General features: G+C 47.5%; 1 protein-coding gene across 3 annotated transcripts in view; it reads right to left on the minus strand.

The window, feature by feature from the left end:
- Positions 1–744: 744 nt before the first annotated feature.
- The window catches only part of UBE2I (ubiquitin conjugating enzyme E2 I), a 154,783-nt gene continuing 127,733 nt past the window's right edge, over positions 745–27,794 (minus strand). For all 3 annotated transcript variants that reach the window (XM_086940583.1, XM_086940584.1, XM_086940585.1), the window contains 4 exons: positions 26,282–26,354; positions 19,678–19,787; positions 19,516–19,595; positions 745–3,181 (listed from right to left, as the gene is read on the minus strand). In XM_086940583.1, the coding sequence (XP_086796709.1) occupies positions 3,118–3,181; positions 19,516–19,595; positions 19,678–19,787; positions 26,282–26,354 (327 nt within the window). In that variant the 3' untranslated portion in view covers positions 745–3,117. The remainder of the gene's footprint in view (positions 3,182–19,515; positions 19,596–19,677; positions 19,788–26,281; positions 26,355–27,794) is intronic.

The raw sequence follows: 27,794 nt of genomic DNA on the forward strand, positions 1-27,794 counted from the left end.
GTGGCAGGCACAATTCTGAGAATCTCCTTTAGCATGGCTAGAAACTGCACAGTAGGTGGACGGTTGAAAACATCTCCATCAGGAAGTCTTTGTTTTTCTGAATGGTGCCATATAAACTTTGTGAAAGGGGGCGGCCCTATGGATGACCACTTGGTAAGAGGTGGCGTCATTTAGATGGGAGGGTTTGGCTAGGTAGGGAGCTGGATCTGTATCTCCTGGAGGAATCGTGTAAGTGCTCCATTGGCGTAACAGTCTTCCTGCACCTTCAACAGGCTCGCTAAGAAATTTTCTTCACAGAAAATGTGCAGCACCAAGTCTCGTCCTCAGAAATCTAGCTTTAAGTCCTGGAAGGACTGTGGGATAAAGATACCCATTATGGATCCCCACTCCATCTACCTTCGGTGCCTCAGATCAAGACTTTTGTGCCTGCGACTCCTGTCAAAGCAGGCCCCCAAAGAGAGGGATGCAAAATGCTTCATAGCCCAAACCAGAGATGAGAAGCATAATCAAGGACTTTCAAGATCGTGCACCAGGCTGCCCTCCTCGTAACTCTTCAGGAAGGAAGAGAAGAAAAAAAAAAAAAAAAAAAAAAAAAAAAAAGAGGCACAAAAAAATATATGAAACATACAAAAAGGTAAGTCACATCACCCCCACCCGCCCCCAACACCTTCACCCGCAGAACAATTATTGGGCAAGGTGCAACACGCAGATAGAATGATATTGGAAAAGAAAAGGCAATATGGTTGTGTGTAAATACAGAAGGAGCATTTTATTCAAAAATTATATTTAATAAAAAATCTAAGGTCATCCAGTAGTTTCCAGAGTAGTGCTCTGGCAGCTTATTCAACTTGCTTGCAATCTACAACCATCTCCAGGTCCACTTGAGGGGTGAAGGAATTGTGCTCTGTAGAGCCTCTCTCTACAGAGCATGAGGAAGCCACTGTTGCAGCATGTTATGTAATGTATGTTAAGCCACAAACCATGCTTCTAGTCAAAAAGCCTAATCTTGGTGGTGTGAATATCATGTATGACCTCTATTAAGGCTTCCATCTCAACATGCATGCCTGCTAGTGACTTTTGACATCCTAGAACAAAGGTGGAGCCGATAGCGAGGGTCATGAGGTGAGTTTTGCTATAGAAGACAAAGTGGGGACGCACTGGCCGCTTCCATTGGACCCAGTTGATTTTTGGGCTGGATGAGTGCTTTAATATAGGATGCTGCCAGCCTCACACACCTCCCTCTATGCCAATCTCCAGTCCTAGTGAGGTAAATGAAAACTCGCTACCATAAAAAGGATCCTCATTACATGGGTTGTGCCCTTCAGCAGAGCAAAGGACTTATCTAATGAGCAGCCAGACAGGGACATATGCAGTACAAAGAGCATTACCAAATATTGTTTGGGGGCGTGGTTTGTTTAAATACACTTACTGAAATAAACGAGCTGTGATCTATTTGTTAGGCTTTTATTTAATCACTTGCAGTCCATTCATCCTAGTTGTCAACTGTGACAAAACAGCCTAAATGTTGATGGATGAATCGTAGAAGGTCTTTCATCACCACCTGTCCAAGGACCAGTCAAAGATGTACCACAGCAAAGTCAGAAATTCACCATGAATAGTTTAGTTGCATTCCCCATCATGGTAGCAGTACACCAGGTCAGTTATTACACAAACCACAATTTACTTTGTGCCACAACAGATGTGTCAAAGACAAAAGAGCTAGCTTTAAGTGCGTACATTGCTGTACTGCGGCGATCAGGGAAGAAGAAACAATATTAGTGCATTTCCACTAAATTATATTTACAGCGAGCACAGGAACACATTACAGTTACGTCTTAAAGAGACAATCTCTCATCTGTGATTAACAGCTAGTTGATCAAAAGGCTGAAGTTACAAGACCATCACTTTTCTTTTCCAAACGTAATGCTCCACATCATGTGTCTATTTCATGCACTTTACTGCACCGTGCACCACTGGAGAGTCCAGGAGTACAAAAAAATACAGTATGAATGAGTTGTGCTCAAACATGAAGTTATTCACCTCAAACATCTTTCTTGCTAATGTTGAAGTAACATCCACTTAAAATACAAAACTTTATTTAAAGATAGCAGTCCCTGCAGCAAAATCTATACACTGCTGTAAAAGTAAGGAAGAATCAAGTTTTCAAACCGATTCAGATTTACTAGGTCAGATGGACTTGTTTTATTAGTCTTATCAATAGGTACAGTGCTCATGGGGAATCTGAACCTAATTCTTACACTGTTAATACAATTAATTCATTAGACACTTACCAATCTTTTTGGTTAGCATCTATTTTTTTAAATACAAGATACTGAACAAATGTCTTCACCTACATTAAGAAGTGAGGTGACAAGCAGTTGTCCATCAAAACATAAGTACATAACATCAATCATCATAAGCTTTTACAAAATGCTGTACATATTAAGATTTTTAGCCTAGAAGGCTGTCTCCCTTCACAGTCACTAAAGAATATAATGAAACAAAAACTTTATATAAACAGTTTATTTACTCTAAACAGCAACACAGACAAAACGCCATATAAACACAAAAAGGAAGTGATGCAGAAGCAAGATGCCGGCTGACTTTGGATTTCTGGGGCTTTTAAGCAATACAACCTAATTTTTGGACAGACAAAATGTTGGGGAGAGGAGGGGGTAAAGATAATGAGTTTCTTTTTCATACAGCCAGCTAGAGGCTAAATAGAGTTCTAAACATTTTAAAGCATGCCTGCATCAGATGGCAAAGTAACCTATAGGTACTAGTGAATTTATAGAAGTATAAAAGTTTATAATTTTACAGCAGTTGAAATACTGACATCAATATTAAAATAAAAGCAAGTTTTACATCATAACAATCAAAAATACAAAAGACCGAAGGAAGAGACCCTGTATGAAAAAACTGGGGGCAATTCAGCAAATTTAGAACTGTATACAAGTGGCGAAAATGGAAAATGGCACACATATGACCCCCTCCCCTAAGTGACTATTAATTGTACATAGCATCATTAGATTTTGCAAAAAGTTTGTAAACAAGTTCTTGCCAAACCAATCCCTTCCTTTTTTTTAAGGTTTTTTTTGTAAGATGCCACATTGGTGTTTATGAAGGAGCAAACTTCTTGGCTTGTGCTCGAACCCTCTTTTCGTATTCCACTCTGTTTTGGCTGACAAAAGAAAAAATATTTACATTTGGACCAGAACAAAAATCAAAAACAAATCCAATGTAACAGTAATATTACGAATGCTGTAAGAAAGGAGACTGAAACAAAAGTATAACTGGAAGCTTGAAACCGTTCCAGCGTACAGTTGTAGGCCAGATATTGATCAAGCCATGCGGTTAAGATTTAAAACTCACTTTGGCCAACAGAAACCTGGCTACCCATTAGCAGTGAAGGCGGACTTAATTCTCAAATGCAGAACGCCTCCCATAATGTAACACTTAATTGACACGGATTAGCTTAACAGATGTAAAACCAAATACAAAATAAAAACATTTAAAAAACCACACCCAAAAAAAAAATCATACGTCCTCCACACTGGCATAGCACGAGCATCGCTACTATCTGGATAAAACAGGAAAATTAACAGTTCTACATCAAACTTGTTAACATTTGTCAGATTCCTTTCTAAATGATAAAGGCTTCAGACAGGCAATTACTTTATTACAGTTAGATGAACAAAATAGTTTTAGAGCAGATAGTAGGACCCGTAAAGTCAAGAGAGGAATGTTCCCTTTTGGTAACTCTTGTGAAATTAAAAAACTTCAGCCATATTTAGGTTGGAATCTGCCCCATGCAGTTAGGCGATTTATTCTTTTGTTAAGATATGATTTACTCCCATTGAACTGCCTTTTGTCTAAATGGCATGGTGGTATTGATATCTGTGATTTTTGTAAACTTTATTCCCAGGATTTATACCATGTTGTTTTTGTTTGTCCAGCCCTTATGGTACACAGGCGCAAATGGTTAAAACCTTTGTGCTTTGTTGGGTATTTTCTCTGCTTATAATTTTATTGCAGCCATGTTTAATCCCCCTAACGAAATGTTTTGTTTTAAATGGTTTTCTTTCTTTAAATGTTTTCTAACATTGTATTGATATTTTTATTTACTTATGTAATTATTGCTGCTTTTCTTTTTTTTCTGATAAACTGTTATGTGGATCTCAAAAGAGTTCCGTTATCATAAATAAATAAACTTGAAACTTGATAAAGGCTTTCTGAGTAAGTCTGTGCTTCGGATATTTATGATGAAACTAGTTATGGAAGAACAACCCAGGAATGTCCGGTGCCAAAAGCAGATATTGTATGCAGCGAGAAATAAACTGCCTTTTTCACTGTAGAATCACAGATGTCCTGTTAAGGGCCTAAAAGGTGCACTGGGTTGAGGGCACTCAATTCTAGTCCTCCGCTTTTGCAAAACCTCCTACCTTGCACACACGGATTGCCGAAGAATCAGAGCACATCTGGGCAAAGGAATATGGACTTTAATGCGAAAGCCAAGGCATTCAAGAAACTGATTTGACATTCTACAGACCATTGTTACCTAAATATTTGCGGTGTGGTCAGTTACACATTTGGCGCAGTAACTACAGTAAAATCCTCTTTACCGACAATGGTTGAGTAAAGGAGTCTTACTAGCCAATGTCTGTACCTGAGCAAAATGATATGAACACAGGTGTTCTAGAAAGAACTTAAACACAGCGCTGGATATTAGAGTGTACCAGAGTATGTATGTACTAAGCTTTTTGTAATGGGTGCACAAAGCTGAAATGCCTAGTATCGCATAAGTTTATATTCCTCCCCTCTTAAACCTGTAAACTGAAAATTCGAACTTCAGCTAAACGTTTCGATACGAATCCCAAAGGCAGAAGCACAAGTTACTACTTGTGTAACGATATATCTGTAAGAGACATTAGTTAGTGATAGATTCCTTACCTTAGAATATCCCCAGGCGTCAGACTGGATCCGGAAACTTTTGCGCAGCAATACCCCTGCGCGCCGGTAGGCGTCGTCTGCGGCTCCGCGTCCGTCGGCGGCGTCGTGAGTGCCGGGATGACGTCGGAGTACTTAGACAGCGCCCATGCGCGCTGACGTCAGTTCTGATACACAGCTTTTCCGCGCCAGATACGCAGAGCCATGATAGAACTAACACTGGTGCCATGATACTAGGGCCCTGAAAGGGGATGACCTTAACCCTAGATATCGGTTCGCAGAACAGGGAGGATGGGTGGGTCGGTAAGGAATCTATCACTAACTAATGTCTCTTACAGATATATCGTTACACAAGTAGTAACTTGTGCATCTGAAAGAGACACGTTAGTGATAGATTCCTTACCTTAGAATAGATACCCCTGCAATACCAACCCCGGTGGTGGGTCTGCGAACCAATATCACACCAGAAAGTCCTGGATGACGGAACGGCCAAAAAAGCCATCCCTCTGGACTGGACTGTCCAGGCAGTAGTGTCTTGCAAACGTGTGCAGCGAGGCCCACGTAGCTGCCTGGCAAATGTCCTGTAAGGGGACTCCTCGGCCCAGGGCAGTTGTTGTCGCCGTGGAGTGAGTGGAGTGAGCCCGCAGCCCAGCCGGGGGCTCCTTCCTCGCCATGGAGTAACATGCTTGAATACACAAGATGATCCACCTCGAGATGGTCCTCTTGTGTACAGCCTTTCCCTTCTTCGCGCCCACGTAACCAACAAAGAGTTGGTCATCCACCCGGAATTGGCGTGTGCGATCTAAGTAGTAGGAGAGCGCACGTTTTGGATCCAGACAGTGGAGCCTCTCTTCCTCTTTCGAGGGATGCGGAGGCGGAAAGAAGGTGGGCAAAGTGATGGACTGCCCGATGTGGAAGGCCGTGACGACCTTGGGCAGAAAGGAAGGTCGTGTACGTAACACCACCTTGTCAGGATGAACAGATAGGAAAGGTGGAGAAGAAGAAAGAGCCTGGAGCTCACTCACTCTCCTGGCAGAGGTGATGGCAACCAGGAAGGCAGTTTTCAACGGGAGAAGACGGAGAGGACAGTTATGAAGTGGCTCAAAGGGAGCACACATCAGGTAAGTGAGAACAAGATTCAAGTCCCACTGGGGCATCACGAAGGGAACAGGAGGGAACATGTGTGTGATGCCCTTCAGAAATCTACTTACAATGGGGGACTTTAATAAGGAAGGCTGATCAGGAAGCCTTAAGAAGGCGGATAGAGCAGAAAAGTACCCTTTAAGAGTGCCCAGAGCAGAGCCCTGCTGGGCAAGGGAAAGAAGGAAGAGAAGCACTTCCGAAAGGGGTGCAGAGAGAGGATCCACAGCTTTTGCTGTGCACCATGCCACAAATCTGTTCCACCGGCAGGCGTATACCGACTTCGTGGAGGGACGCCTGGCTGCCAGAATGATATCACAGACTTCAGGAGGCAAGTCAAATGGCCTCAACTGCCGCCGCTCAATCTCCAAGCTTGTAGGTGGAGACTGGACAGGTTCGGGGGCAGGACCGTCCCCTGCTGCTGCGACAGAAGGTCCTCCTGAAGAGGCAGACAAATCGGGGGATCGACTGACATGCTGAGTAGCTCGGGATACCAGTATCTTCGTGCCCAGCCCGGAGCCACAAGAATAACCTGAGCCCGGTCGCGCCTGATCTTCTACAGCACTCTGGGCAGAAGTGGTATAGGCGGAAAGGCGTACAACAGACCGCAGCTCCACTCACGACGAAAAGCGTCTCCGAGCGAGTGCCGCCTTGGAAATTCCAAGGCGCAGAACTGATGACATTGCACGTTCTCTTCTGTGGCGAATAGATCTAACCAAGGCTCTCCCCACTGCTGAAAGAGACCTTGGGCCACGTCCGAGTTCAGACGCCATTCGTGATCCATCATGCACCGACGGCTGAGTTGGTCCGCCCTGGCATTCAGAGAGCCTGCCAGGTGTTGAACCACCAGGTCACGCCCTGATGTTCCAGCCATTGCCATAGGCGCAGAGCCTCCTGGCAAAGGGTCCACGACCCCACCCCGCCCTGTTTGTTGCAGTACCACATGGAGGTGGTGTTGTCGGTGAACACTTGTACTACACGTCCCCGGACAGAGGGAAGGAATGCCTTCAGTGCTAGACGAATCGCCCGAAGCTCCAGCAGGTTGATATGGAGCCGGGACTCCGCCGGAGACCAGAGGCCTCTGATCTCCGCCTCTCCCATGTGGCCTCCCCAGCCCTGGAGGGACGCGTCCGTCACAACTACGTGCTCCGGGTGGGGTAGGGAGAGGGATCTGCCGCTGACCCAGTCGCGGTCCGTGAGCCACCACTGCAGTTGACTCGTAGTGCCCTCCGAGATCAAGACATGATCGGACAGGTTGCCCTGATGCTGGGCCCACTGGAACTTCAGGTCCCACTGCAGAGCCCGCATCCGCCACCTGGCGTGACGCACCAGAAGGATGCAGGAGGCCATCAGTCCCAGAAGCCGCAGCGTCAACCTGACCGAGACTCGGGATAACGCTGGAAGAAGGGAACCAGAGCCTGAATATCCCGAACCCGCTGTTCGGATGGGTGAACCCGAAACTGCGCCGATTCGAGAACCGCTCCGATGAAGAGACACAGGTCTGAGAGGGACACAGGTGTAACTTCGGCACATTGATGGAGAACCCCAGCAGATGCAGGAGGTCGGCCGTAGTCTGGAGGTGGCTGACGACTGTCTGGGGCGAGCCCACCTTCAACAACCAGTCGTCGAGGTAGGGGAAGACTGATACCCCCTGCCTGCGCAGATGAGCTGCGACCACCGCCATCACCTTTGTGAACACCCGTGGGGCGCTGGTAAGGCCGAAGGGGAGCACGGTAAACTGAAAGTGCTCTTGGCCTACCGTGAACCGCAGGTAACGCCGGTGGGCCAGCAGGACGGGGATGTGGAAATAGGCGTCCTGCAGGTCCAACGCTACCATCCAGTCTCCCGGGTCCAGGGCAGCCAGGACCTGAGCCAAAGTGAGCATCTTGAACTTCTCCGTCCGGAGGAAGCCGTTGACGTTCCGCAAGTCCAAGATAGGGCGTAGGCCCCCCTTTGCCCTTCTTGGGCACCAGAAAGTAGTGGGAGTAACATCCACACCCTACTTCTGGCCCAGGAACGCGCTCGATGGCCCTCTTGGCCAAGAGGGCAGTAACTTCCTCTTGCAGAAGTTGCAAGTGATCCCCCGACACACGGTGGTTTTGCGGTGGCATGGATGAAGGGGATGCCTCGAAGGGGAGGGAATAGCCCCTTCAGACAATCTGCAGCACCCACCTGTCCGAAGTGACTGTATGCCAGTGGGAGAGGTGATGGCGAACCCTGCCCCCCACAGGCGTCACATGGGCCTGAAAACTCGGAAGGTTTAGAGGCAGGTGCTGCTGAGGGAGGTGTCGACTGGCCTCGTCGCGGTCCCCGACCGCGCCACGGCGGTTTCCACGTCCGCCACCGCGCTGCTGGCCATTTTGCGGCGTGTGGCTGACGGTACGTGGTGGGGCGCCCCTTCCGTGGCCACGAAAGGAGCGAAAGGCACCCGTTTGCTGGCGTGGGGCCGTGAGGCCCAAGGACTTGACCGTAGCCCTTGAGTCCTTGAAACGTTCCAGCGCATGGTCTGCCTTGTCGCCGAAGAGGCAACGGCCATCAAACCGCATGTCCAGGAGGGTGGCCTGGACATCAGCCGAGAAGTTGGCGGCCCTCAACCAAGCGTGGCATCGAACCGCCACCGTCGTTGCCATCGCCCTGCCCAGTGAGTCTGTAGTATCCAGCCCACACCGGATAGAAAAGCGTGCTGCATCTCAGCCGTCCGCAAGGGCTTGGCCGAGTTTAGCCTGGACCTCCTCCGGGCATCTTGGCAGCACCTCCGCAACCGTGTCCCACAGAGTGTGGGTGTAGCGGCCCAAGAGACAGGCGGTGTTCACAGATCACAGCCCCAAGCTAACAGACGAGAAAACCTTCTTCCCGAACTGTTCATATCTCTTGGATTCCCTGTCGGGCGGGGCAGACGGGAATGCGGTCTGGGAGTTTGAGGCCTGGATGACCAGACTCTCGGGGGTGGGATGGGTGGACAAAAAGCATGGGTCGCCCGGGGCCGGGCGGTAGCGTCTGGCCACGTTCCTATCCACAGGTGGGCCTGTGGCAGGCTTGGACCAAGTGCCCAGAAGAACGTCACATAAGGCCTCATTGAACGGCAGCAGGGGCTCCGCGGAGCTTGACTGCGGTTTGAGGACCTCAGTGAGGAGATTATTCCTCACGGCCGCGACGGGGAGCTGAAGGTTTAAGGCCTTAGCTGCCTTCGTCAACACTACGCTGTAAGTAGAGCCCACCTCCGAAGCCACAGTCGGAGGCGATGTAAATCCAGTGTCTGGCGATGTGTCAATACCACTGGCCTCCCCAAGCTCATATGTCCAGTCCTGCTGTGACTGGCAATCTTGTGCCAGAGGGTCCTCGGACCCCTCCCAATGTTCCTCGTCACGTGTGTCCTGGAAACCAGGATTAGCAGACAGGGCCTCCTCGTGGAGATAAAAATCCACAAAGGCCTACGGAATCAGCGCCCAGCGGCGCCCTTCCGGCGCCTGAGTAGGACCGCAGGAAACATTGGGGGGGGGGCAACCACATGGGGCGGCAACCACATTGGCCGCCGGGGACGACACCTGAAGGGACGGCGCCTGCGAGGACGTAAGGTCGACCGGCGAGGTCCCGGATCCGGAATCAGCGAGGTCCTGCAGCGCCGAGACCGAAGTCGCCAGCGGCGTCGGAGCCGAAGCACCCGACGGCGTCGGGGCCGAAGCGCCCGACCCGGAAGGACCTCCAGACGGAACCGATCGGCCCGAAGGCGCCACGGGAACCGACTAAGGAGGGAGGGCCCTCATGGCCATGAGATACCTCTCGACCTCCTCCGGCGCCGCGCCGTGCCCAGGGACCCGAAGGTGTGGGGCAGGCGGCGATGCTTGCGACTCCCGCGGAGCCGCGTGGGCGGTGTCGCCCGAGCCCCCGGCCGCATCGTGCGAGCGTCGGGGCGGGTCGGAGGATCGATGACGTCGCTCCGACCTCTCATGCCTCTTACATGAGGACTTGGAACCAGACGATCTGTGTCCACTTCCGGAGCTTCGATGACTCAGACCTCGCGACCTGTCCCTCGACCTCCCGTGGGACCGGGACCTGGAGCGGCGCCGGGCCGACTGCCTCAGCTCGAGACGCTTCCGGGACCACTCCCGCCTAGCCTTCAACGTCAGGGCCCGGCAGTCGGAGCAGGTTCGATAGTCGTGGTCGAGGCCTAGGCACTTCAGGCACCGGCGATGGGGGTCCGTGACCGACATGAGTCGATCGCACTTCGAGCAAGGCTTGAACCCGGGCATCCCTGGCACCGATAAGTCGAGAATTCGACAACAAAGAGATCAAAAGGATCAAAAAGTTCAGTCAAAAATTGACTGGGGGTAGAGCTTCTTCCGGATCTGCGCTAGCTGGCACGGAAAAAAGAAGAACTGACGTCAGCGCGCATGGGCGCCGTCTAAGTACTCCGACGACGTCATCCCGGCGCTCACGACGCCGACGACGGACGCGGAGCCGCAGACGACGCCTACCGGCGCGCAGGGGTATTGCTGCGCAAAAGTTTCCGGATCCAGTCTGACGCCTGGGGATATTCCAAGGTAAGGAATCTATCACTAACGTGTCTCTTTCAGATGCACCCATTTGACTCAACTCTCTCTACGTTTGCCTGGTACCACAGGACCCAAAGTCTTGAGCCACCACTGAGTGTATAGACACCTGGGATACATTCCACTTAACCGGAATCAACAGGCACCATCAGAGGAAGGCTGTGCTCTGACCAGTAGCAAAAGGTGCTGCTGACATCTTCCCTTAATGCTGTAGTTTCCATTCTTCAACAAAGTCCAGGGTGACACATTGGGCCCACATGGCAGAAAGGATACTGTTGCTGGGCAGTCACTAATTCGAGCTCAAACGTTGGCTAGACCTCAAGCAATGAAGGGGTCCCGTTTATTGCACGCCAGCTGCTAAGTGCTACATTCAAGACTGCTTAAAGTCGATCGTAAGCGGCCAGCACAGCAGAGAGAAGCAGTTTGTGTGTGAAAAAAGACACTAATTTAAAGCTTGCCCTAACTAGCACATCCCAACTATTCCATTCTGCTCCAGATTGAAGCACAGGACTGGTAAGCAGTAATAAAATCGTTTCAAGCATTTGTAAATGCATGAAGGACGGGAAAAGGACTCACAGTTGGGTCGTGGACAGTGAATTAAAGGCTAAATTTCAACCTGCCGCAAACAGGAGTCCACGTACGATCAGAATCTTTAATGATGCGGTACTTACCATACCATTGCTTCAGGACTGGGAGGGGTACTTAATGAATACAGACATTAATGCACTTACATTTTTCCGCTTAGAAATCACAGGGCAAGCCAGCCAAAAATGTAATTCCAAATGTTTTGCTTCGTTTCTGGAACAGGAGATATTTACCATCCCTCAAAAATTGCACCCATGGAATACGTTATTTTACCTCATTGGTAAATACGGATTACATTTCTGCCCACACTAAGTGGTGGCCTTAGATGCTTGAAACAGACACCCCGTTTAAATATACTAGTACTAATTCAGAACTGCTGGAATCTGGAGGCAACGATTTCTAACCCCCAGATTCATCATGGTCATGTTTTGAGAGTCCTTAATAGCGAATTTTAAGGATTCGCTATTAAAGACTCGCAAAACAGGATGCATGTAGAAATCGCAATATTATATGATATTTCTACTGCTTCCTTATTTGCGATTCGCTAATTGCTAATCGCAAATAAGGAAGGGCTTTCCCATTCATTCATATGGGCCTAAAGGCCCATAGGAATGAATGGAGAGTCATTCCTTATTTGGGATTCGCAAATAAGGAAGCAATTTCAAGGGTGCCAGGGTGTCCAAAGGACACCCTGTAGCACCCCTGAAATGGTAATGTACACTGGTGTTGCGCACATGCATGTCTAAAGGACGTGTGTGTGTGTGTGTGTGTAACATACAACTTCGAAAAATGCACTAAAGTGCATTTTTCTAAGTTATTGCTATTTACCACATAGTTAAACTTCGCTGTAAATAGCGGCCCCAGATTGCGAATTCGCAATTTTTAAATGGTTCATGAATTGCATTTAAGGAATCTCAAATGGAGATTGCTTAAATGCAATTAATCGCAATTTAGCTTTTTCTAGAATTGCGATTTTTGCATTTGGGATGATGAATCCCAAATGCAAAAATAGCGCTTGCAAAGGGCCAGATTCTCAAAATCTGGCCCTTTGCGAGCCGATTTCGGCTTGATGAATCTACATGTAAGGTTTTTTTTGTTGTTTCTTTTAGACAATTCTACATTCAACTTAGCAGGTGAAAACGGCCTATCATGCAGGAAATTCTTCAAAACACTCAAAGAGATGGCATCACAACCTTGAAAACGTTGCAGAAAAGGCCATTTGTGGTACACAGCGACAGAACTGAAGGACAGGTTTATCTAAATCTGAATGGCAATACAGGAGATTACTCTGAGCAATGGTCAAACTGCTACGCTGACCTTCATTGCAGAATTACTAATTGAAAGTTTAAACTTGCGAGCACACACCTCCCCTTTTTCAGTACGTTTATCAATACTGGTGTAAATTCAGATGTCTATATTACATATACAGAGAACCAAAGGCCGTTGAGTGAAGCAATGGAAGGTTGTTGTGAAGGATCTGGTCCTACATTCTGGACAGGACAGCCCGTTTACACAAAATTGTCTTGCGTGGTTACAGCGAAAGTAAAAGGAGAACAGTGAAGTTCCATTGGTATGGCCAGCCAAGGCTAACTAGTCATCTTTGCCTTGTTCGGTTTGAGCTTCATTATCAAAACTGGTCAAGATATTTCTCTACGGCTTACCTAAAGTCCTCCTCCCCAGTCCATCATCCAGACAGCCCGGTTCAAGCTGGACTATGGGAACAGGATGTGAAGTTTCGGCAGTAGGTTTCAGAAAATCCATGTTTGGTGTACCTTCGCAACATATTTCACAGATTCTGGAAATATTTGCGCCAAGTATTTGGAACTCAATTTGGTGCAACAGAGATGTCTCAGGATAGTTTGCTCATCCAGGAGGGACATCACTGCGGTTTTGGCTCTGAGTTCCAGAAAGTTGATGTGGTATGTGGACTCAGTCTGGGACCACGTTCCTTGGTTCTGTAGCTGGTCTGAACGAGCTCCCCAGCCGAGGAGAAAAGCATCAGTCACAATAGTCTGTATGGGAATGTCCTTGTGGACCGGAACCCCCTTGAGGAGATTCTCTGCTGAACATCACCATCTCAGGGACTGTTGAGCTTGTAGAGACTGGTGGATCCTGTCGTCCCAGCTCCCTCGTTTCTGGTAACATTGATCCTCCAGACATTCCTGCAGTGGTCTCATGTGGAGGCATGCATGTGGTGTGAGGAAGATGCAAGAGACCATCGACCCCAGAAGAGAAGACACCATCCTCGCTGTCGTTGCTGGAACGGACATGAGAGCCTGAGGCTTCCAAAGGAGACACGCTTGGTCTGAGAGTATTGATGAAGGCTCCCAAGTACTGCAGGCACTTAACCGAAGCCGGGACGGACTTGGACATGTTGATCTGCAAACCCAGCTGATTCAACAGAACGGCCGTTCTGTTGAAATGCAATTGTGCTTCCTGGAAGGTGGAGGCTTTGATCAACCAGTCATCCAGGTACGGGTAGACAAACACCTTGTTCTTTCTCAGGTGCGCGGCCACCACTGCCATACATTTTGAAAAAGTCCTGGGTGCAGACTTCAGACCAAGCGGTAGTACGGTGCCCTGATGATTAGTGCGACCTGGAAGCACAGGAACTTCCTGTGTTTCTGTGCAATGGGCACATGGAAATACGCATCCTGCAGATCTATTGCGCAAAGCTAGTCTCCTCGTTGTAGTGGAGGATAAATCTGGTGCAAGGCCAGCATGCGAAATTTCTCCCTGCGAATCAATTTATTTGCTTGTTGCAAATCCAGAATGGGCCTGAACTCGTTTTTGTCTTTTTTGCGTACCAGAAAGAACCTAGAGTATAGACCCTTTCCCCTTTGAGACAGAAGGAGGTCATCTATTGCCCTTTTTCTTAACAGGGTATCGACCTCAGTTTGGAGTTCTCGCAGCTGGCAGTGCGAAGGAACCTGTGAAATAGCTGGAGGAGGGCTGACAAACCGAAGACTGTATCCATTGCAAACAATATTCAGCAACCACTTGTCCAGAGAATTTTTCTCCACTCTGCCAATTAATTCTGTATGTGTCCCCCCCCCCCTCACGGAGCAGGTAACGGACAAGGGGGAAGTAACTCACCAGGGCTTAGACCTGGCCGGGCCCTTATTCGCAGAGGCGGCCTGCTGTCTGCCTCCGCCCCTCTGATGTTTCTGGAAGGGTTGTCGCCGGTATTGCTGTTGGCCAGCTTGGCGACCTTGCCCCCGCTGATATCTCTTGGAAGAGTAACGCCTCTAGAAGGGACTGAATGACTTTCGCTGGTCCTTCGATTTCTCTAAATCTACAGCGTTTCCACTTCCGCCTTCATGCGGGCCATCTCTTCGTCCGCATGAGCCCCGAAGAGGGTAGATCCCGAAAAATGCAAGTTAGCCACCCGCTGTTGCGCCTCAGGCCTAAAAGAGGTAAGGCGCAACCAGGAATGTCGTCTCAAGTTAATGCCATGGCAGTACCCATGCGCAGCCAGGAGAAAGGCATCCGCCGATCTAATGAACACCATCATGCCCTCATTCAAGATCTCCTGGAAGTCTTCCCTCCAGTCCCTCGGGAGGAGCTCATTGAATTGCTGCAGGGACTCCCACAAGGAGCGGTCATACAGACCCAAAAGCGCTGATGCACTAGCCACTTTCATAGAAGTGGCAGCTATACTGCAGACTTTTCTTCCTGCCGAATCCATGTGATGGCTCTCCTGGTCTGGTGGGACCATAAACGGAGGGGCAGTGAAATACTGCTTCTTGGCCACTGTCACAATGACAGAATCCGGCACAGGATCTGCTCTCAAGAACGCAGGATCAGAATCCAGGGGCCTGTACTTCCACTGGTGACACTCTCGTCGGAGGAAAGTCCGACAAAGTGGGAGAATATCTGGACGAGTCCGTATACCTCGAGCGTGATCTTTCCCCTCAGACGATGACGTGACCTCGTCGAGGATCTAAGCTCACTGCGAGAGTGATGCCTCCATCTGGATCTTGACCGTGTTTTTCTGGGCCTTGCAGGAACCACCGGCCCAGGAGGCTGTGGAAACGGAAGAGGTTGAGCCGGAACCAAAGGGTTCGGTTGTGGAGGCCGAGGCGGTGGTGGTGGTGGAGGTGTATGTGGAGGAGGAAGTTGCGGAAGAGGAGGCGTAGGCGTCCTGGGCCTTGAGGGCGAGTAGGTCCGGGAATAATTAGAGCCCGGTGACCTAAGAACTCTCCTCTTCTTACGAGCAGGCCTTGGGGAGGACGCTCTGGATGCGGACCTCTCAGAGCGCGCGCGACCGGGGACTCGCCGATGATGACGATGCGACGCTAACCACAGAGGCAATAGACACCATTCTGGGCCTCTACTTCCTCTTAGACGTAGACTTTTCCCTCCTAGACGTCGACCTCTTTGACGTGTCTCCTCGACATAGTTCTTTCTGACGTCGACGAACTCCCGGACGTCGACGAACCTCCTGATGCAGAGTGTCTTCGCCTAGACGTCGATCTTTCTCTCCTCAATGTCGATGTTGAAGGTGAACGGCAGTGTCGCCTCGATGGCGAGCGCCTGCCTCTTCGGGACTTGTCAACGCCGGTGAAGTCCTCGACCTCAGGACGTCCTACCCCTAGACGCCGAAGTCGCTTCGACCCAGAGCGCTGTGTCGACGGGGAGCAGATGGTAGTCATACCTCTAAACGCCGAAGCCATCGACGTAGACCAGGAACGGTGCCTTTTCTTCTTGACTGGGGAGCCCCGCAGAAGCCCATGCACAGGCAGAGGCCCATGCACAGGCAGAGGCCGAGGCCGATGACAGAGTCCCTTAATGCCCAGTAGTCAACATGGTTCTTGAGTTCTCCTCTGCTCCAGGCCTTGGAAACAAATCTTCTCACTGTCACGCAAGATCCTCCTGGAGAAAGTGACATATCAGTCAGGGACATGGGTAGAAGGGAGACAGAGTATGCATACTCTGTGGGGGTCAGATTTTGCCTTCATCCTACCACACTCAGGGCACTTGTCGAATAAAGCTGGCATTTCGACAAAAAAGGAGGTGGCAAAACTGGTCAAAAAAGGCAGCAACTTGAAGAGGAAGATCCCAGACGTCTAGTTAAAAAAAAAAAACTCAAAACACTGGAAAAGCTCAAAAAATTGAGGATATAACCAAAAAGGTAGAGCTCAATGCTCCAGGGTCCTGCTAGCAGGGGCCGGAAAAAAGAACTGAAAGTAAAAGGCCTTTGGCTGTGCATCCTGGGATACCAAGCGTCTCTGGAGAGTTCCTTAAAGGCACGGTATCCCTTTTTCAAACACATAATGGCAGCCTATGGGGCTCGTCTGTTTAACCCTTCCTCTCTATCATGACAACAAATTTTTGTGAAGGGGTGTTTCTCTAGGTGTGAAACTTTACAAAGTGTGTAAAATGTATTATCGGGCTATCTTTTTCACTTTGAGATGAAGTGCTGCCCAATGTAGCCTTGTAGTTTTAAGCTGCGTTATTTGTCTTTCGATTTTCTCTTAAGTGTCTATGCAGGACTGCAGAAGAAGACAACTTAAGAGACTATTTCGATTGCTCCGAGGTCCACGCACATGGCGGGACTATTCACAAGATTATGACTATACACAGAGATCCCCTACTACAGAACATAAATACTGCACGCACGCATAACAAGGAAGACTGACGTTATAACGAGTGCTTGCTTGTATGTTAGGTGGCCCCTGCTTGTGTTCTTTTGTTTCTGGAGCCAGAACAGGAAGGCTCTGTGGTCGCACAGCAGCTCCCCCTGGCTTTCGATTTCAAGCGCATTTAAAAAAGGCTGGTAAAGAGCATGATTGACAACAAGCCTATACATTTCTGCACTGTATGTATCACCGTGCGCCGTACTTATAATTTTTTTTGTCCGGCTTTAACAATAACTGCGCATGGTGAAGAGCGGGGGTAACGGGTCACATCGGCAGCTATTAAAAACACAAAAACAAGAATTTCCAACGCAATAGTTCTCGCATTTGTGAGAGTTTGAACTATTTGCATTGTAAATGACAAGGTCATGTATTTAGGTTTTAAAAACCAACACAAATAAAAAGGTATTGCCATTTAACAATGACAATAGCTCAAAGTCTCGCATTATTTTTTGGCAGTTGTACTTCCCGCACCAGGCAGTACTGGGAAAAACGTCTCAACTTGTGGGTGGCCTGGGAACTGCAGAGGGCGCTGGTTAAACCAACAGCTTGGGAGACACCGCTTTTAAAAAATCCTGCAACCATTTGTCGTTTGTTGTATTTTGACGTGGTGCAAGGGAATACCATTTGCCATTTCTAAGAATTACTCAGAGCAGCTGAATTGCTGGACTCATCTCAGGTAGGCTGCTTTGTATGATGTTGGAAAGACCAATTTATTTTCAAATGGCTGCTTTTGTTGCCTCTGCCAACAATGTGTACGATCTAGGATCTTTTGTTGAGAACACCCTGAGCTACAAGGCTGGTCTCGTTAATAGAACATTACTGTTGAAGAGGGTAGCCCAAAAAAAGAATTGCTTTCCAAACCCATGATCTGATAAGGACTTCATTCCCTTTAAATATTTCCTAGCGAGAAGGACTACGATTTTCTCTGACTAGTTCCGCTTGTGCCACATTTAGATAAAATAACATCCCACCAGCTACCCCAAGTCCACAGTATTAGGTCTGCAGACCTTACAATTAGAAGCCACGCCTCAGTGTCTGAGGAGTAAGTTAATAATCAGTGTGAACTCCAAAGGGTTTACCTTAGCTAATAGAACCAAACGTATGTACAAAGTTTAAATGACCGGCAAAGAGTAATATTTGACACTGTCTACACATCTTTGAACTATACTAAAGCACTATGTAGTTGCATGAATGAATTACAGTTAACATCTTTTAATAAATTATAATCTTATAATAAATAGTATCAATTACAATAAAAGACTACCAATTATAATTACAATGAAAAGTAAAGCCATTTTACTACAGAGAAGAGCTGGGTGATTCCGAAAGTTCACAACAGAAATGCTGAAAAGGGTAGGAATTTGTATCAATTAGCAACAGATGACAAGTGCAAGGATTTAATTTGAAAAAGCGCGATATCTTCAGATGCATTTCGGTACATTTTCATACATATCCTGCAGTTTGGCACCCTCCTTCCACCTCAAACTTCAGCATATTTCGGGGAACCGGTGCTAAAAGCGATACAACTGCCCCTTACAGGGCATTTTACTGCCATAGGAAAGGCACTTGTCAAATAGCCAGTATAGTGAGAGAACAGGTGAGGAGAGACGATAGCCAAAATAAATACGAAAACAAGCCTACTACAGTCAAAGGCAAAGCGATTAACTCTGTGTCTGGCACCCAAATATGTTAAAATGTGGTCAAACGTCTCCCCTAGTAATTCTAGGAGGAAAAATAAACTCTAGGAGCAGGGGCGGCTCCTCGGTTATACTGAAACGCCCTAGAGATCGAAAAATAAAATTGTAATTAAGTCAATTTAATACCATTTTATTTTTCGCTACCCTGCCCGAGTATTGGGGGGGGGCTGCAGCTGAATGGCGGCAGCAGCAGGGAGGACGGTGGGCTGCCTTTTGCACTTGAAGTGTGCATGTCTCTAGCTGCCCATCTTGTGATGGGTAGCTACACATGCAGACTTTAAACTTCTCTAACCCAACTGCCTTCGACAGCTGGGTTCAAGAAAGCAAAAGCCTCCAGTGCTCTAAGCACTGATAGAGGACGCTTCAACTAATCCGGTCACTGCTATGACGAGCCTGGATTGGTTGCGTTAGATAGGGCCCTAGATTTACAAGGGAAGAAGACCAGAGCGAGGACCACACAGCAGCAACCACAGTAAGTACATTTTTACTTTATTTACTAGTTTTGATTTTATGAAATCACCCACATACCTACCTATTTGCCAGCCCCTCCACTCGCTGAAGTTGGCTCCTGCCACTAACTAGGATACTGAGCAAGGATACCTGAATAGTTGACTCCACCGTTCTTTCCTGGACAAAGCGGCCACTAGAATCCAATACCTTTCTTAGGTAGAAGTACGAATCCTAAGAATGCCCTTCCTGCCTTATCTTTACACTGTAGCGCAAAGATGGAGGCCTTTGTCATAATTCGCAAGCATGGTGTGGTCTAAACATGCATGGACATGAAAAGAAACATACAATCTCTTCACTTTAAAAAAAAAAAAAAAAAAATAGCAAAATTAGGTTTCAGGGACATGCACAGGATATGGGTGGTGATACACTAAATCCTAATGAAGTGGAACCTTCCTATTCAAGCACTACTATACTAGTATCCAAATGTTTGTTTTTAATACCAACCAGTAAATCGTGTATGCCTCTGCTTGAGCTGGATCTTGTATATTTGGTTCATTTAGAAGTTCTTGTATACCTAACAAGATCTTGAAAGAAAAAAGTAGGATGTCAAAAGTCAGTATAGTCTGTGCAATCCATTAAATAGCTTGCAGTATATTTGAATGTTACCTGTTTAATTGTGATTGCTGGCCTCCAGTCCTTATCCTCCTCTAAGATGGACAGACACACCGTTCCTGAAGGATACACATTCGGGTGGAATAACGGTGGTTCAAATTTACCTAAAAAGATAAAATAAAAAAAATTCATCCAGATGAAACATTCTACAAAGTGAACAAGACAATATGTGCATGCCTCAAAATTAGTTAGCCAGAACTAAAGGAATGAGCTTTCACTACTGCAATTAACTTCTGAGATGAACCTTAGTTGCAACACTAGTCTCTACTTCTAAGAGTTGGGGGTCAACGTAGGTACCAAAAACATTCAAAAGGCAGTTAAACATGGTATAAGGAGAAAGCACCAGATCATCCTTGTGCGCCATAGACTCCCTGTTGGCCCATTAGGCCCTCCTTTTTTTGCGGCAGGACTGGCAGTACTTTTAATGGAGAGTGACATACTGATATGTTTTGTCTACCGGTGACTTGACTACACTGTCTCCAGTCGTATCGTCATACCAAACTGGATTAAATAGTAACACTGGAAATAAAGGAGGGAAAAGGGCAGATGTGTAGATTTAAGAAATACACATTATATGGCAGAGTGCCAAACCATTCTTCCAACTGTTCAAAGCTAATGGTAGTGGGGATGCATAAACACAATTACAGAATGGTAACCCTGTTAGAGTCTCTCCATGGTCAGTGAAGCTAGGACATTGTAAGGATGTCAACAGTTTGCGCAAAACCTAAAACTGAACATTCCTTCACTAATGCAGCAACATCAGCACCTTTACTTTTGAGTGCACAGGACGGGGGAGATCGGTGCAGCGAAGTGATGCCAAGGCAGTAGCAGAAAGAAAGGAGGCATTGGCAATTATGGTAAATAGGGGTCCCCCAATGGGAGGGGCCAGGGGCTCGTTAAAGAGTAAAAAGGGGGGAGGAGCCTAGCTCGCGACCGCGATGGCCACCTGACTCCTCGGCTCCGCTGACCCTGTAGCTATCCTCCCGGTTTCCGCACCATCCTGCCTCCAAATTGCACACTACGCTACAGCAGCGGAACCGGGAGGCAAACCTGGTCACGCCGGTGTGTCTTTCTTCGATCCCGGCAGCAGAAGCCCCGGGATGCCTTCCCCCTCCGGACGCCGATCAGTGCAGCCTGGGTCTTTGTCTTGCGGAGGCGGCCGGCCCTGGACGCGAAGACGGCGGCCATTGTGGGACGGACGGAGCTGGTTGCAGTATCTCGTCGGTGGCGCTTGCTTCTTCCACCTGGCCCCGCTGCTTCTGATCCTGGGCACCGCCGCTACCGGAGCAACAAAGTATCTGTTCTCCAGCCCCGGGACGGCTCCTCCGCAACATTGTTTCTCCTGACGCCGCAGTGGGCGCCATCTTTTTGCCTGCTCTCGGCTCCTACAGCTGCAAGCCCAGGCTGCCGGTGAGACGCGGGCATCGGCCAGCACCATTTCACGACTGTGCCGGAATGGAGAAGGCAGCCCCTGCACCCCCAGACTGTTTCCATCGTACCTCGACCCGGCAGGGGGCTCGAAGGCTCGCTGAGGGTGAGGATGTACGACCAGTGGGACTGCCTCTCGTCTGCCATACTCGAGTTCTGGAGGGGGTTGCGTCCCTGCCCTTTGAGGCGCCTTTGCAACTTGGAGACATACTGAGCGCCCTAGACGACCTCAGGTCCGCCATGCGCACTGTTGCCTGTGAATTGGGGGCTCGGATGGATGCCACTCTGCTTGCTGCCCCCCAGTCTGTCCGCATGCGAGACACCGCGCCACATCCTACAGCTGCAATCCATGGCTCCCTCGCCAACGTCGCCACTGAATCACTGCGGTCGCGAGACCCGGTCATTGCTGGGGTGCTGGCGGAAGCACCCCCCAAGGAACGCAAACTCTCTGGGGTGACGAACTGGCCTGGGAGACGCCGCGAGACACCACGCTTGGGGGCTTTCTTGGGGACTCATGGCGGACCTCCGTTTCCCATCCTGGAACGGCCACTACCGGGTGGACCAGCTGCCCTTTGTGAACCATTGTGGTGCTATGGATCCTCTGCTATGATTGTGGACCGCATGACTACGTCTTGGATGGACTTTGGTGATCGTCCCCTCATTCAGCTGTGGTCCCTTTGTCTGTTCCCATCTTCTAAGAGGTCTACCGCGCAGCTGGATTGTACCGTTACACCGCATCGTAGGGGACAGGGTTGAGGCAGCCCCCTCCTGCATCAGGACCGTCTCCTTTTTTGAACTGCTGGGTTGCTGACGGACTGCCGGGGATATTGAGTATTGGTATTGTACTGGTCTTGGGGTCGGGGTAAGGGCGGCCAGGGAACTGTTTTACTTGCGTTGGATATATTTCATTGGCCCTCCTCCGGTCTTATGTGAATTGCACTCTTTCTTCTTTCTCCTTTTTCCTCCTTTCTTTTTCTCCTTCTCAATTTTCTCTTATACTATATTTCGGGTTCTGGGGAGACAAACACTCTGCTAGGGGGGGGGGGGGGGGGTAGGCCGTAGCCTCTGCATGTGTGTAGGGTGGGGGGGTAAGTTTTAGTTCATGTTTTTTTCTATGGTGCCTTCTTGTTATCACTTAACTTCTTTCTAGGCCCGTGTTAGGCATACTGGGGGATGGGTGGTAGCGTGGTGTTAGCTGGGATGTTGCATCTTCTTTAGGAATGAGCATAATTTGTGGCCATCCTCAGGCTGGAACTTGCATGTTGCGAACTGCACTGACTGGTAAGGATATCTATTGTCGAGTCCCACCTACATGGACCTAATTTCTCCTTCTTACTTGTATAAGTACGGAACAGTAGACCTGACCTTAATTGTTGCGCTGAAAACTTTTAAAAACTAACCTTCGCTGATTCTGGGACATGGTAATATGGTAACTACAGTGTGACCTTACTAATGCTTGCTTATAATGAGAGATATTACTGTGCCGCCGTAAAGTTGCATAGGTGCTTAACTGTTTTCGTGGCCGGCCGGCAGGTTGTAGGCCTGTATTTGTTCTGATTTGATGCACAATAAAGGTTTTCAAAAATTTAAAAAAAAAAAAAAAAAAAAAAAAAAGTAAAAAGGACAGAAGGGAGAAACAAAAACCAAGTTGGGTAGGTTGCTGCCGGTCAACTCCAATAAGAAAATATATGGCATGTTAGTTGAAATGAGCATAGATAATGGTCATTATATATACAAAATTATGGGATTTTAGGGCCAACGAACAGGTTGGCTGTGGTGTGTAGAGCCCAGGCCAGTAACGGTATCTGATGTAAGCTACAGAGACTGGAGACCAAAGGGTGAAAATGATAATCACCTACCTCACCCATAGTAAAGGTAATGCAGAACCCACCTTGAAACCATAAACATTTCCCAGGACAGTGGCCAATTTACAAAATTTCATTTATTTCATCTTAAAAGATAGATGCATTCTCTCCATCACTAATAAATAAGCTTTAAGGAAAGTTGGTGTAAGAGTTAGAATAGAGACTGAAAATGACTGTTCAAAAGGAATAGCATACTAGAACCATAGGGAATCTTGGCTACATTAATAAACATGTACAGGTGAAACCAATAGGTCCTGGCAGTGGAACAGAGAAATTGGATTCGCAACAGCTTTGTTTAGAGCAAATGACAATGTATAACAAAACCCATTAGAGAGAGCGAGAGAAAGAGAGCGTGAGAGAGAGCGAGGGAAAGAGAGAGCGAGGGAAAGAGAGTGAGAGAAAGAGAGCGAGAGAAAGAGAGCGAGAGAAAGAGAGCGAGAGAAAGAGAGCGAGAGAAAGAGAGCGAGAGAAAGAGAGCGAGAGAAAGAGAGCGAGAGAAAGAGAGCGAGAGAAAGAGAGCGAGAGAAAGAGAGCGAGAGAAAGAGAGCGAGAGAAAGAGAGCGAGAGAAAGAGAGCGAGAGAAAGAGAGCGAGAGAGCGAGAGAAAGAGAGCGAGAGAAAGAGAGCGAGAGAAAGAGCGAGAGAGAGAGCGAGAGAAAGAGAGCGAGAGAAAGAGCGAGAGAAAGAGCGAGAGCGAGAGAGCGAGAGAAAGAGAGAGCGAGAGAAAGAGAGAGCGAGAGAAAGAGAGTGCGAGAGAAAGAGAGAAAGAGAGTGCGAGAGAAAGAGAGTGCGAGAGAAAGAGAGTGCGAGAGAGTGCGAGAGAAAGAGAGTGCGAGAGAAAGAGAAAGAGAGTGCGAGAGAAAGAGAAAGAGAGTGCGAGAGAAAGAGAGTGCGAGAGAAAGAGCGAGAGTGCGAGAGAAAGAGCGAGAGTGCGAGAGAAAGAGCGAGAGTGCGAGAGCCCATGAGAGAGCCCATGAGAGAGCCCATGAGAGAGCCCATGAGAGAGCCCATGAGAGAGCCCATGAGAGAGCCCATGAGAGAGCCCATGAGAGAGCCCATGAGAGAGCCCATGAGAGAGCCCATGAGAGAGCCCATGAGAGAGCCCATGAGAGAGCCCAGAGCGAGAGAAAGAGCCCGAGAGAGAGAGAGAGAGAGAGAGAGAGAGAGCGAGCATGCGCAAGTGTGTATACAAGTTGCCATACTGAAATGTTTTTGGTTACAAAGCATTCCAATATTACCTTCCCCCGTGTGTAAATGGGTCAGCCATCTTGGAATGGTACAGTATGGGTGGGAGGCAGTTTACATGCATACAAGCAAGCAGTGGTCAGTTAGTGGTGTGCAACTACCAAGCACTCCACATGTGGGGGGTGTGGGGTACTGTAGAAAGTGTGGAAAGACTAGGAGGAAGTGTAGAGGCAAGAGCACCAGATTAGCAGATAATGGGCAGGAGTGTAGCAGAGAGCAGAGGAATATACAACTCCATTGGAGGTAGGATGCAGCAACAGCCAATGCAACAAAATGAGAGCCAACCACTTGTGGGCTGTTCTAAGATGTGATTGATAACGGTCTCAAGTAAGAGGCTAAACAGGTAACACAAAATGGCAATGTGGACTAACCCAAAACCCACTCCAAGTATATAAAGTATTTCATACAATTAGATCTTTCAACAAGAGACACCTTAAGCAGCGTCTAGATGTAACCTAATAATCACAGGGGACTCTACTTTTTTAATACTATTTTTCAATTTGAAGAAAAAAGTATTGGGGAAAATTAAATTCGAACCATCCCGAAAAATGGAACTACAAATAAATGGGCAAAACAAAAACAGATGGCACCTAAAGTTTTCCTTCTATAAAAGTAAGTTGGAACATTAAAGAAACCAGAGACATCATGCAAGGGGGGGCCATATAAAACCTTCGAAACTTCAATCCTTCAAAAAGAGAGCTCTTAATTAAACCACTGATGTTTTTAAAAACATACAATTCAAAAACAACAAACATTACTAAGTGTGTTTATACATCACATTGTACCAAGGTTGGCACGGAGCCAGGATTCAAGGACATCTGGCTAGCAAATAACAAAAGGTGGATGAAGATAAAGAAACCCTTCCATTACTTTTAGTTAACAGATGTTCTCTTCAATGAAATCCACTTCTCATAATGAGACCAGGTATTTTGAGACATTTCTTGTACCATATGGTAAGGTTGGGAGGAAGTAAGACACCTTACGAGCTGCTGACCTTCACCATCGAGTTTCCTTTATCAGTTGATTACATGCACCCATATGCACAGATCACGCTGCTGGTGCAAACTGGACTCTTGCACCCACTGGAGGTATATGGAGAAGTGTGGCTCACTGGTTAGAGCAGGCAGACCCTGAAGCAGAGGTCAGACCCGGGACCAGGGTTCAATTCCCGACGCGGCAGGGTCTTGAGCTCAAATGTCCATGGACTCGATAATTCTTGCTTTGGTGCCTGACCTATTCATGGGTTCACACTCTGCAACTCTGTGCATTAAGCTTGCTTAATCTCCACAACGGCTCCCCCGCGGCGGGATGCCTGGCTTTCACCTTGAGGATGCCCTGTAGGGGCTATCTCACAGGGAAAAGCCAGGACGGGTTCCCAAGGCAAGCGCAGAGATACCCCTTCGGGGGTCGATTCTGGCGCTATATAAGAAACATAATAATAATAATATTTGTGGTCTGCGACGTAAATCACACCTTTTGTTTGTACACTTAGGCTATGAAGTCAAAACACACACCCACCCCCAGCATCTTAAGTTGGCGGAGTCTCGGTCACACAAAGATGGAGCCAATTGTGAAAGCCAAAGAACTCCTCACGGCCACTGAAACATTAAAAATGGCAAAGCCCTTATTGTGGAAGTTTGCACCACTCACAAAAGAAGGGCGAAAAAGAAAATTCCAAGTCCCACCTTTTACAATTAAGCATATCCTACTCTTGTTCTTGTTATGCCTTTTACACCCATTGGTCAGCCAGTGTGTTTGCCGCACGGAATGTTGGAATGATGATGATGTGAATGGAATGTTGGGTGCCAGATAGGTTGGGAGTGACAGTTGAGAATGGGCTGAGCAGCAGGCAGGCTGCTCCTGGTGGGGCTGCTCTACAGAACCTGTAACTTACTACAATAAAACATCTTGAACTACATCCTACCTGCATGGACCTCATTACTACACATGCCTTGCCTGAAGATGCACATGTAGACCAAAAAGTATGAAGACGTTCCTTGTGCCATGGCTTTAATACCTTTAACAAAACAAAGCAGGAGCATTCTACCAAGAACAACTTACATTTTGGAGGTGAAGAGGGATAATCATCCTTAAAAAGCATCCGTAGTTTAAATAAACCGCCTTCCCATGGGGTCTGTCAAACAATCAAAAGATAAATTAACAGTCAGGACAACAAGCACTGCAAGGTCCACAATGCGAAACTTAACAGTTGGGAGTAATTCCTACAGAATGGAAAGAAGGAGTTGCACATTGAAGAGAAAGATGTGGATCAGTGTGGTGGTGTGATGGAGGTAACAACCAGAACAGGCCATGTTCGAAAGTGCAGACAACGATTACCTACCTGTTCATGCTCAGTCAAATGCACAATCTTTTCAGGGCTTTAAGTTTTGAATAATTTTACAAACTGCATGGGAATATGTACAAATTAAGGCCAAAATCCACTGTAAAAAGGTGAACACTACAATCTCACAGACAGCACAGAAGGTGCATTCCAGTATCAGTTCTTTATTGCAGATGTTTGACGTCTGCAACAAATCCCATTTTGTAATGACCAGCAATAAGTTAATGCAACTGCACATGAATTTTGAGCATAGCAATACCACAAAAAATATATATTGCAGGACCCGCAAAATGGATGCATATCTTGTGGCATGGGTGAAGGTGGAAACTTCACAAATACAATCACACAAAAAATACACTGGTCACAAAGCACAATTCTCACTTTTGTTATGTGTAAATGGTTTAAAAAAAAAAAAAAAAGTAAAAGATTCCTATAAAGTCCACAATAGACTTTTAGGAATAGGTACCAGAATTACTGCATTGCTACACACAGCTTTTACAAAGCAAACCAGAGTTGAGCCCACAGGTGACTTACCAACTTAGCACCTTCTCTTTAAAATCTAGATGTATAGCACTGGACGATAACGATTATAGATCTAATGGTTGACAAAGATGGAGTTCTAAAACGTACAACTATGGAGATGGGGCGGTTTTGCCATTAGAGTCAACAGCCACTCTGAAAATTCCTACACATTTACATTAAAAATATATAAATTAGATTGATTTATTTAGAGATACAATAATATCTCTAAATAAATTGATGTATTCAAGTCTGGGTTGTCTGTTGTATTCAAGTCTGGGTTGTCTGTTGTATTCAAGTCTGGGTTGTCTGTTTCAGGCTGCCTGCCCCCCCCCCACACTGTGAAGCAGGAGACAGAAGACCGGGACTAAATCAACTTTAACATGATGAATGAAGCCGAGCTTTGCGTTTTAAAACCCTTCATTGCCTTTAGGGTCTCTGGTTGTATGCACACTGTAGGCCAGTGACGCAATAAGCTTCATGGTTTTGGGCGTAGGAGACTTCATCCCTGCGTGATTTCAGACGTCCCTTGTTCAAAGACAGATTCCACCCCTTCGTCATGCATGTGTGGATGAAGCACTTCTGATCCATTGCCTTGTTCTCTGCAATTGTAAGTGTCTGCAAGCTAATGCGGTGTTTTGTATATGGTGCTGAGACCCCTCATCACATTAACCTCCACCAATGTGACACCCAAGGCCCTCGCTGCACATTGCT

The sequence above is a fragment of the Lissotriton vulgaris genome, chromosome 10 (assembly GCF_964263255.1).
Source record: "Lissotriton vulgaris chromosome 10, aLisVul1.2, whole genome shotgun sequence".
Lineage (NCBI taxonomy): Eukaryota > Metazoa > Chordata > Amphibia > Caudata > Salamandridae > Lissotriton > Lissotriton vulgaris.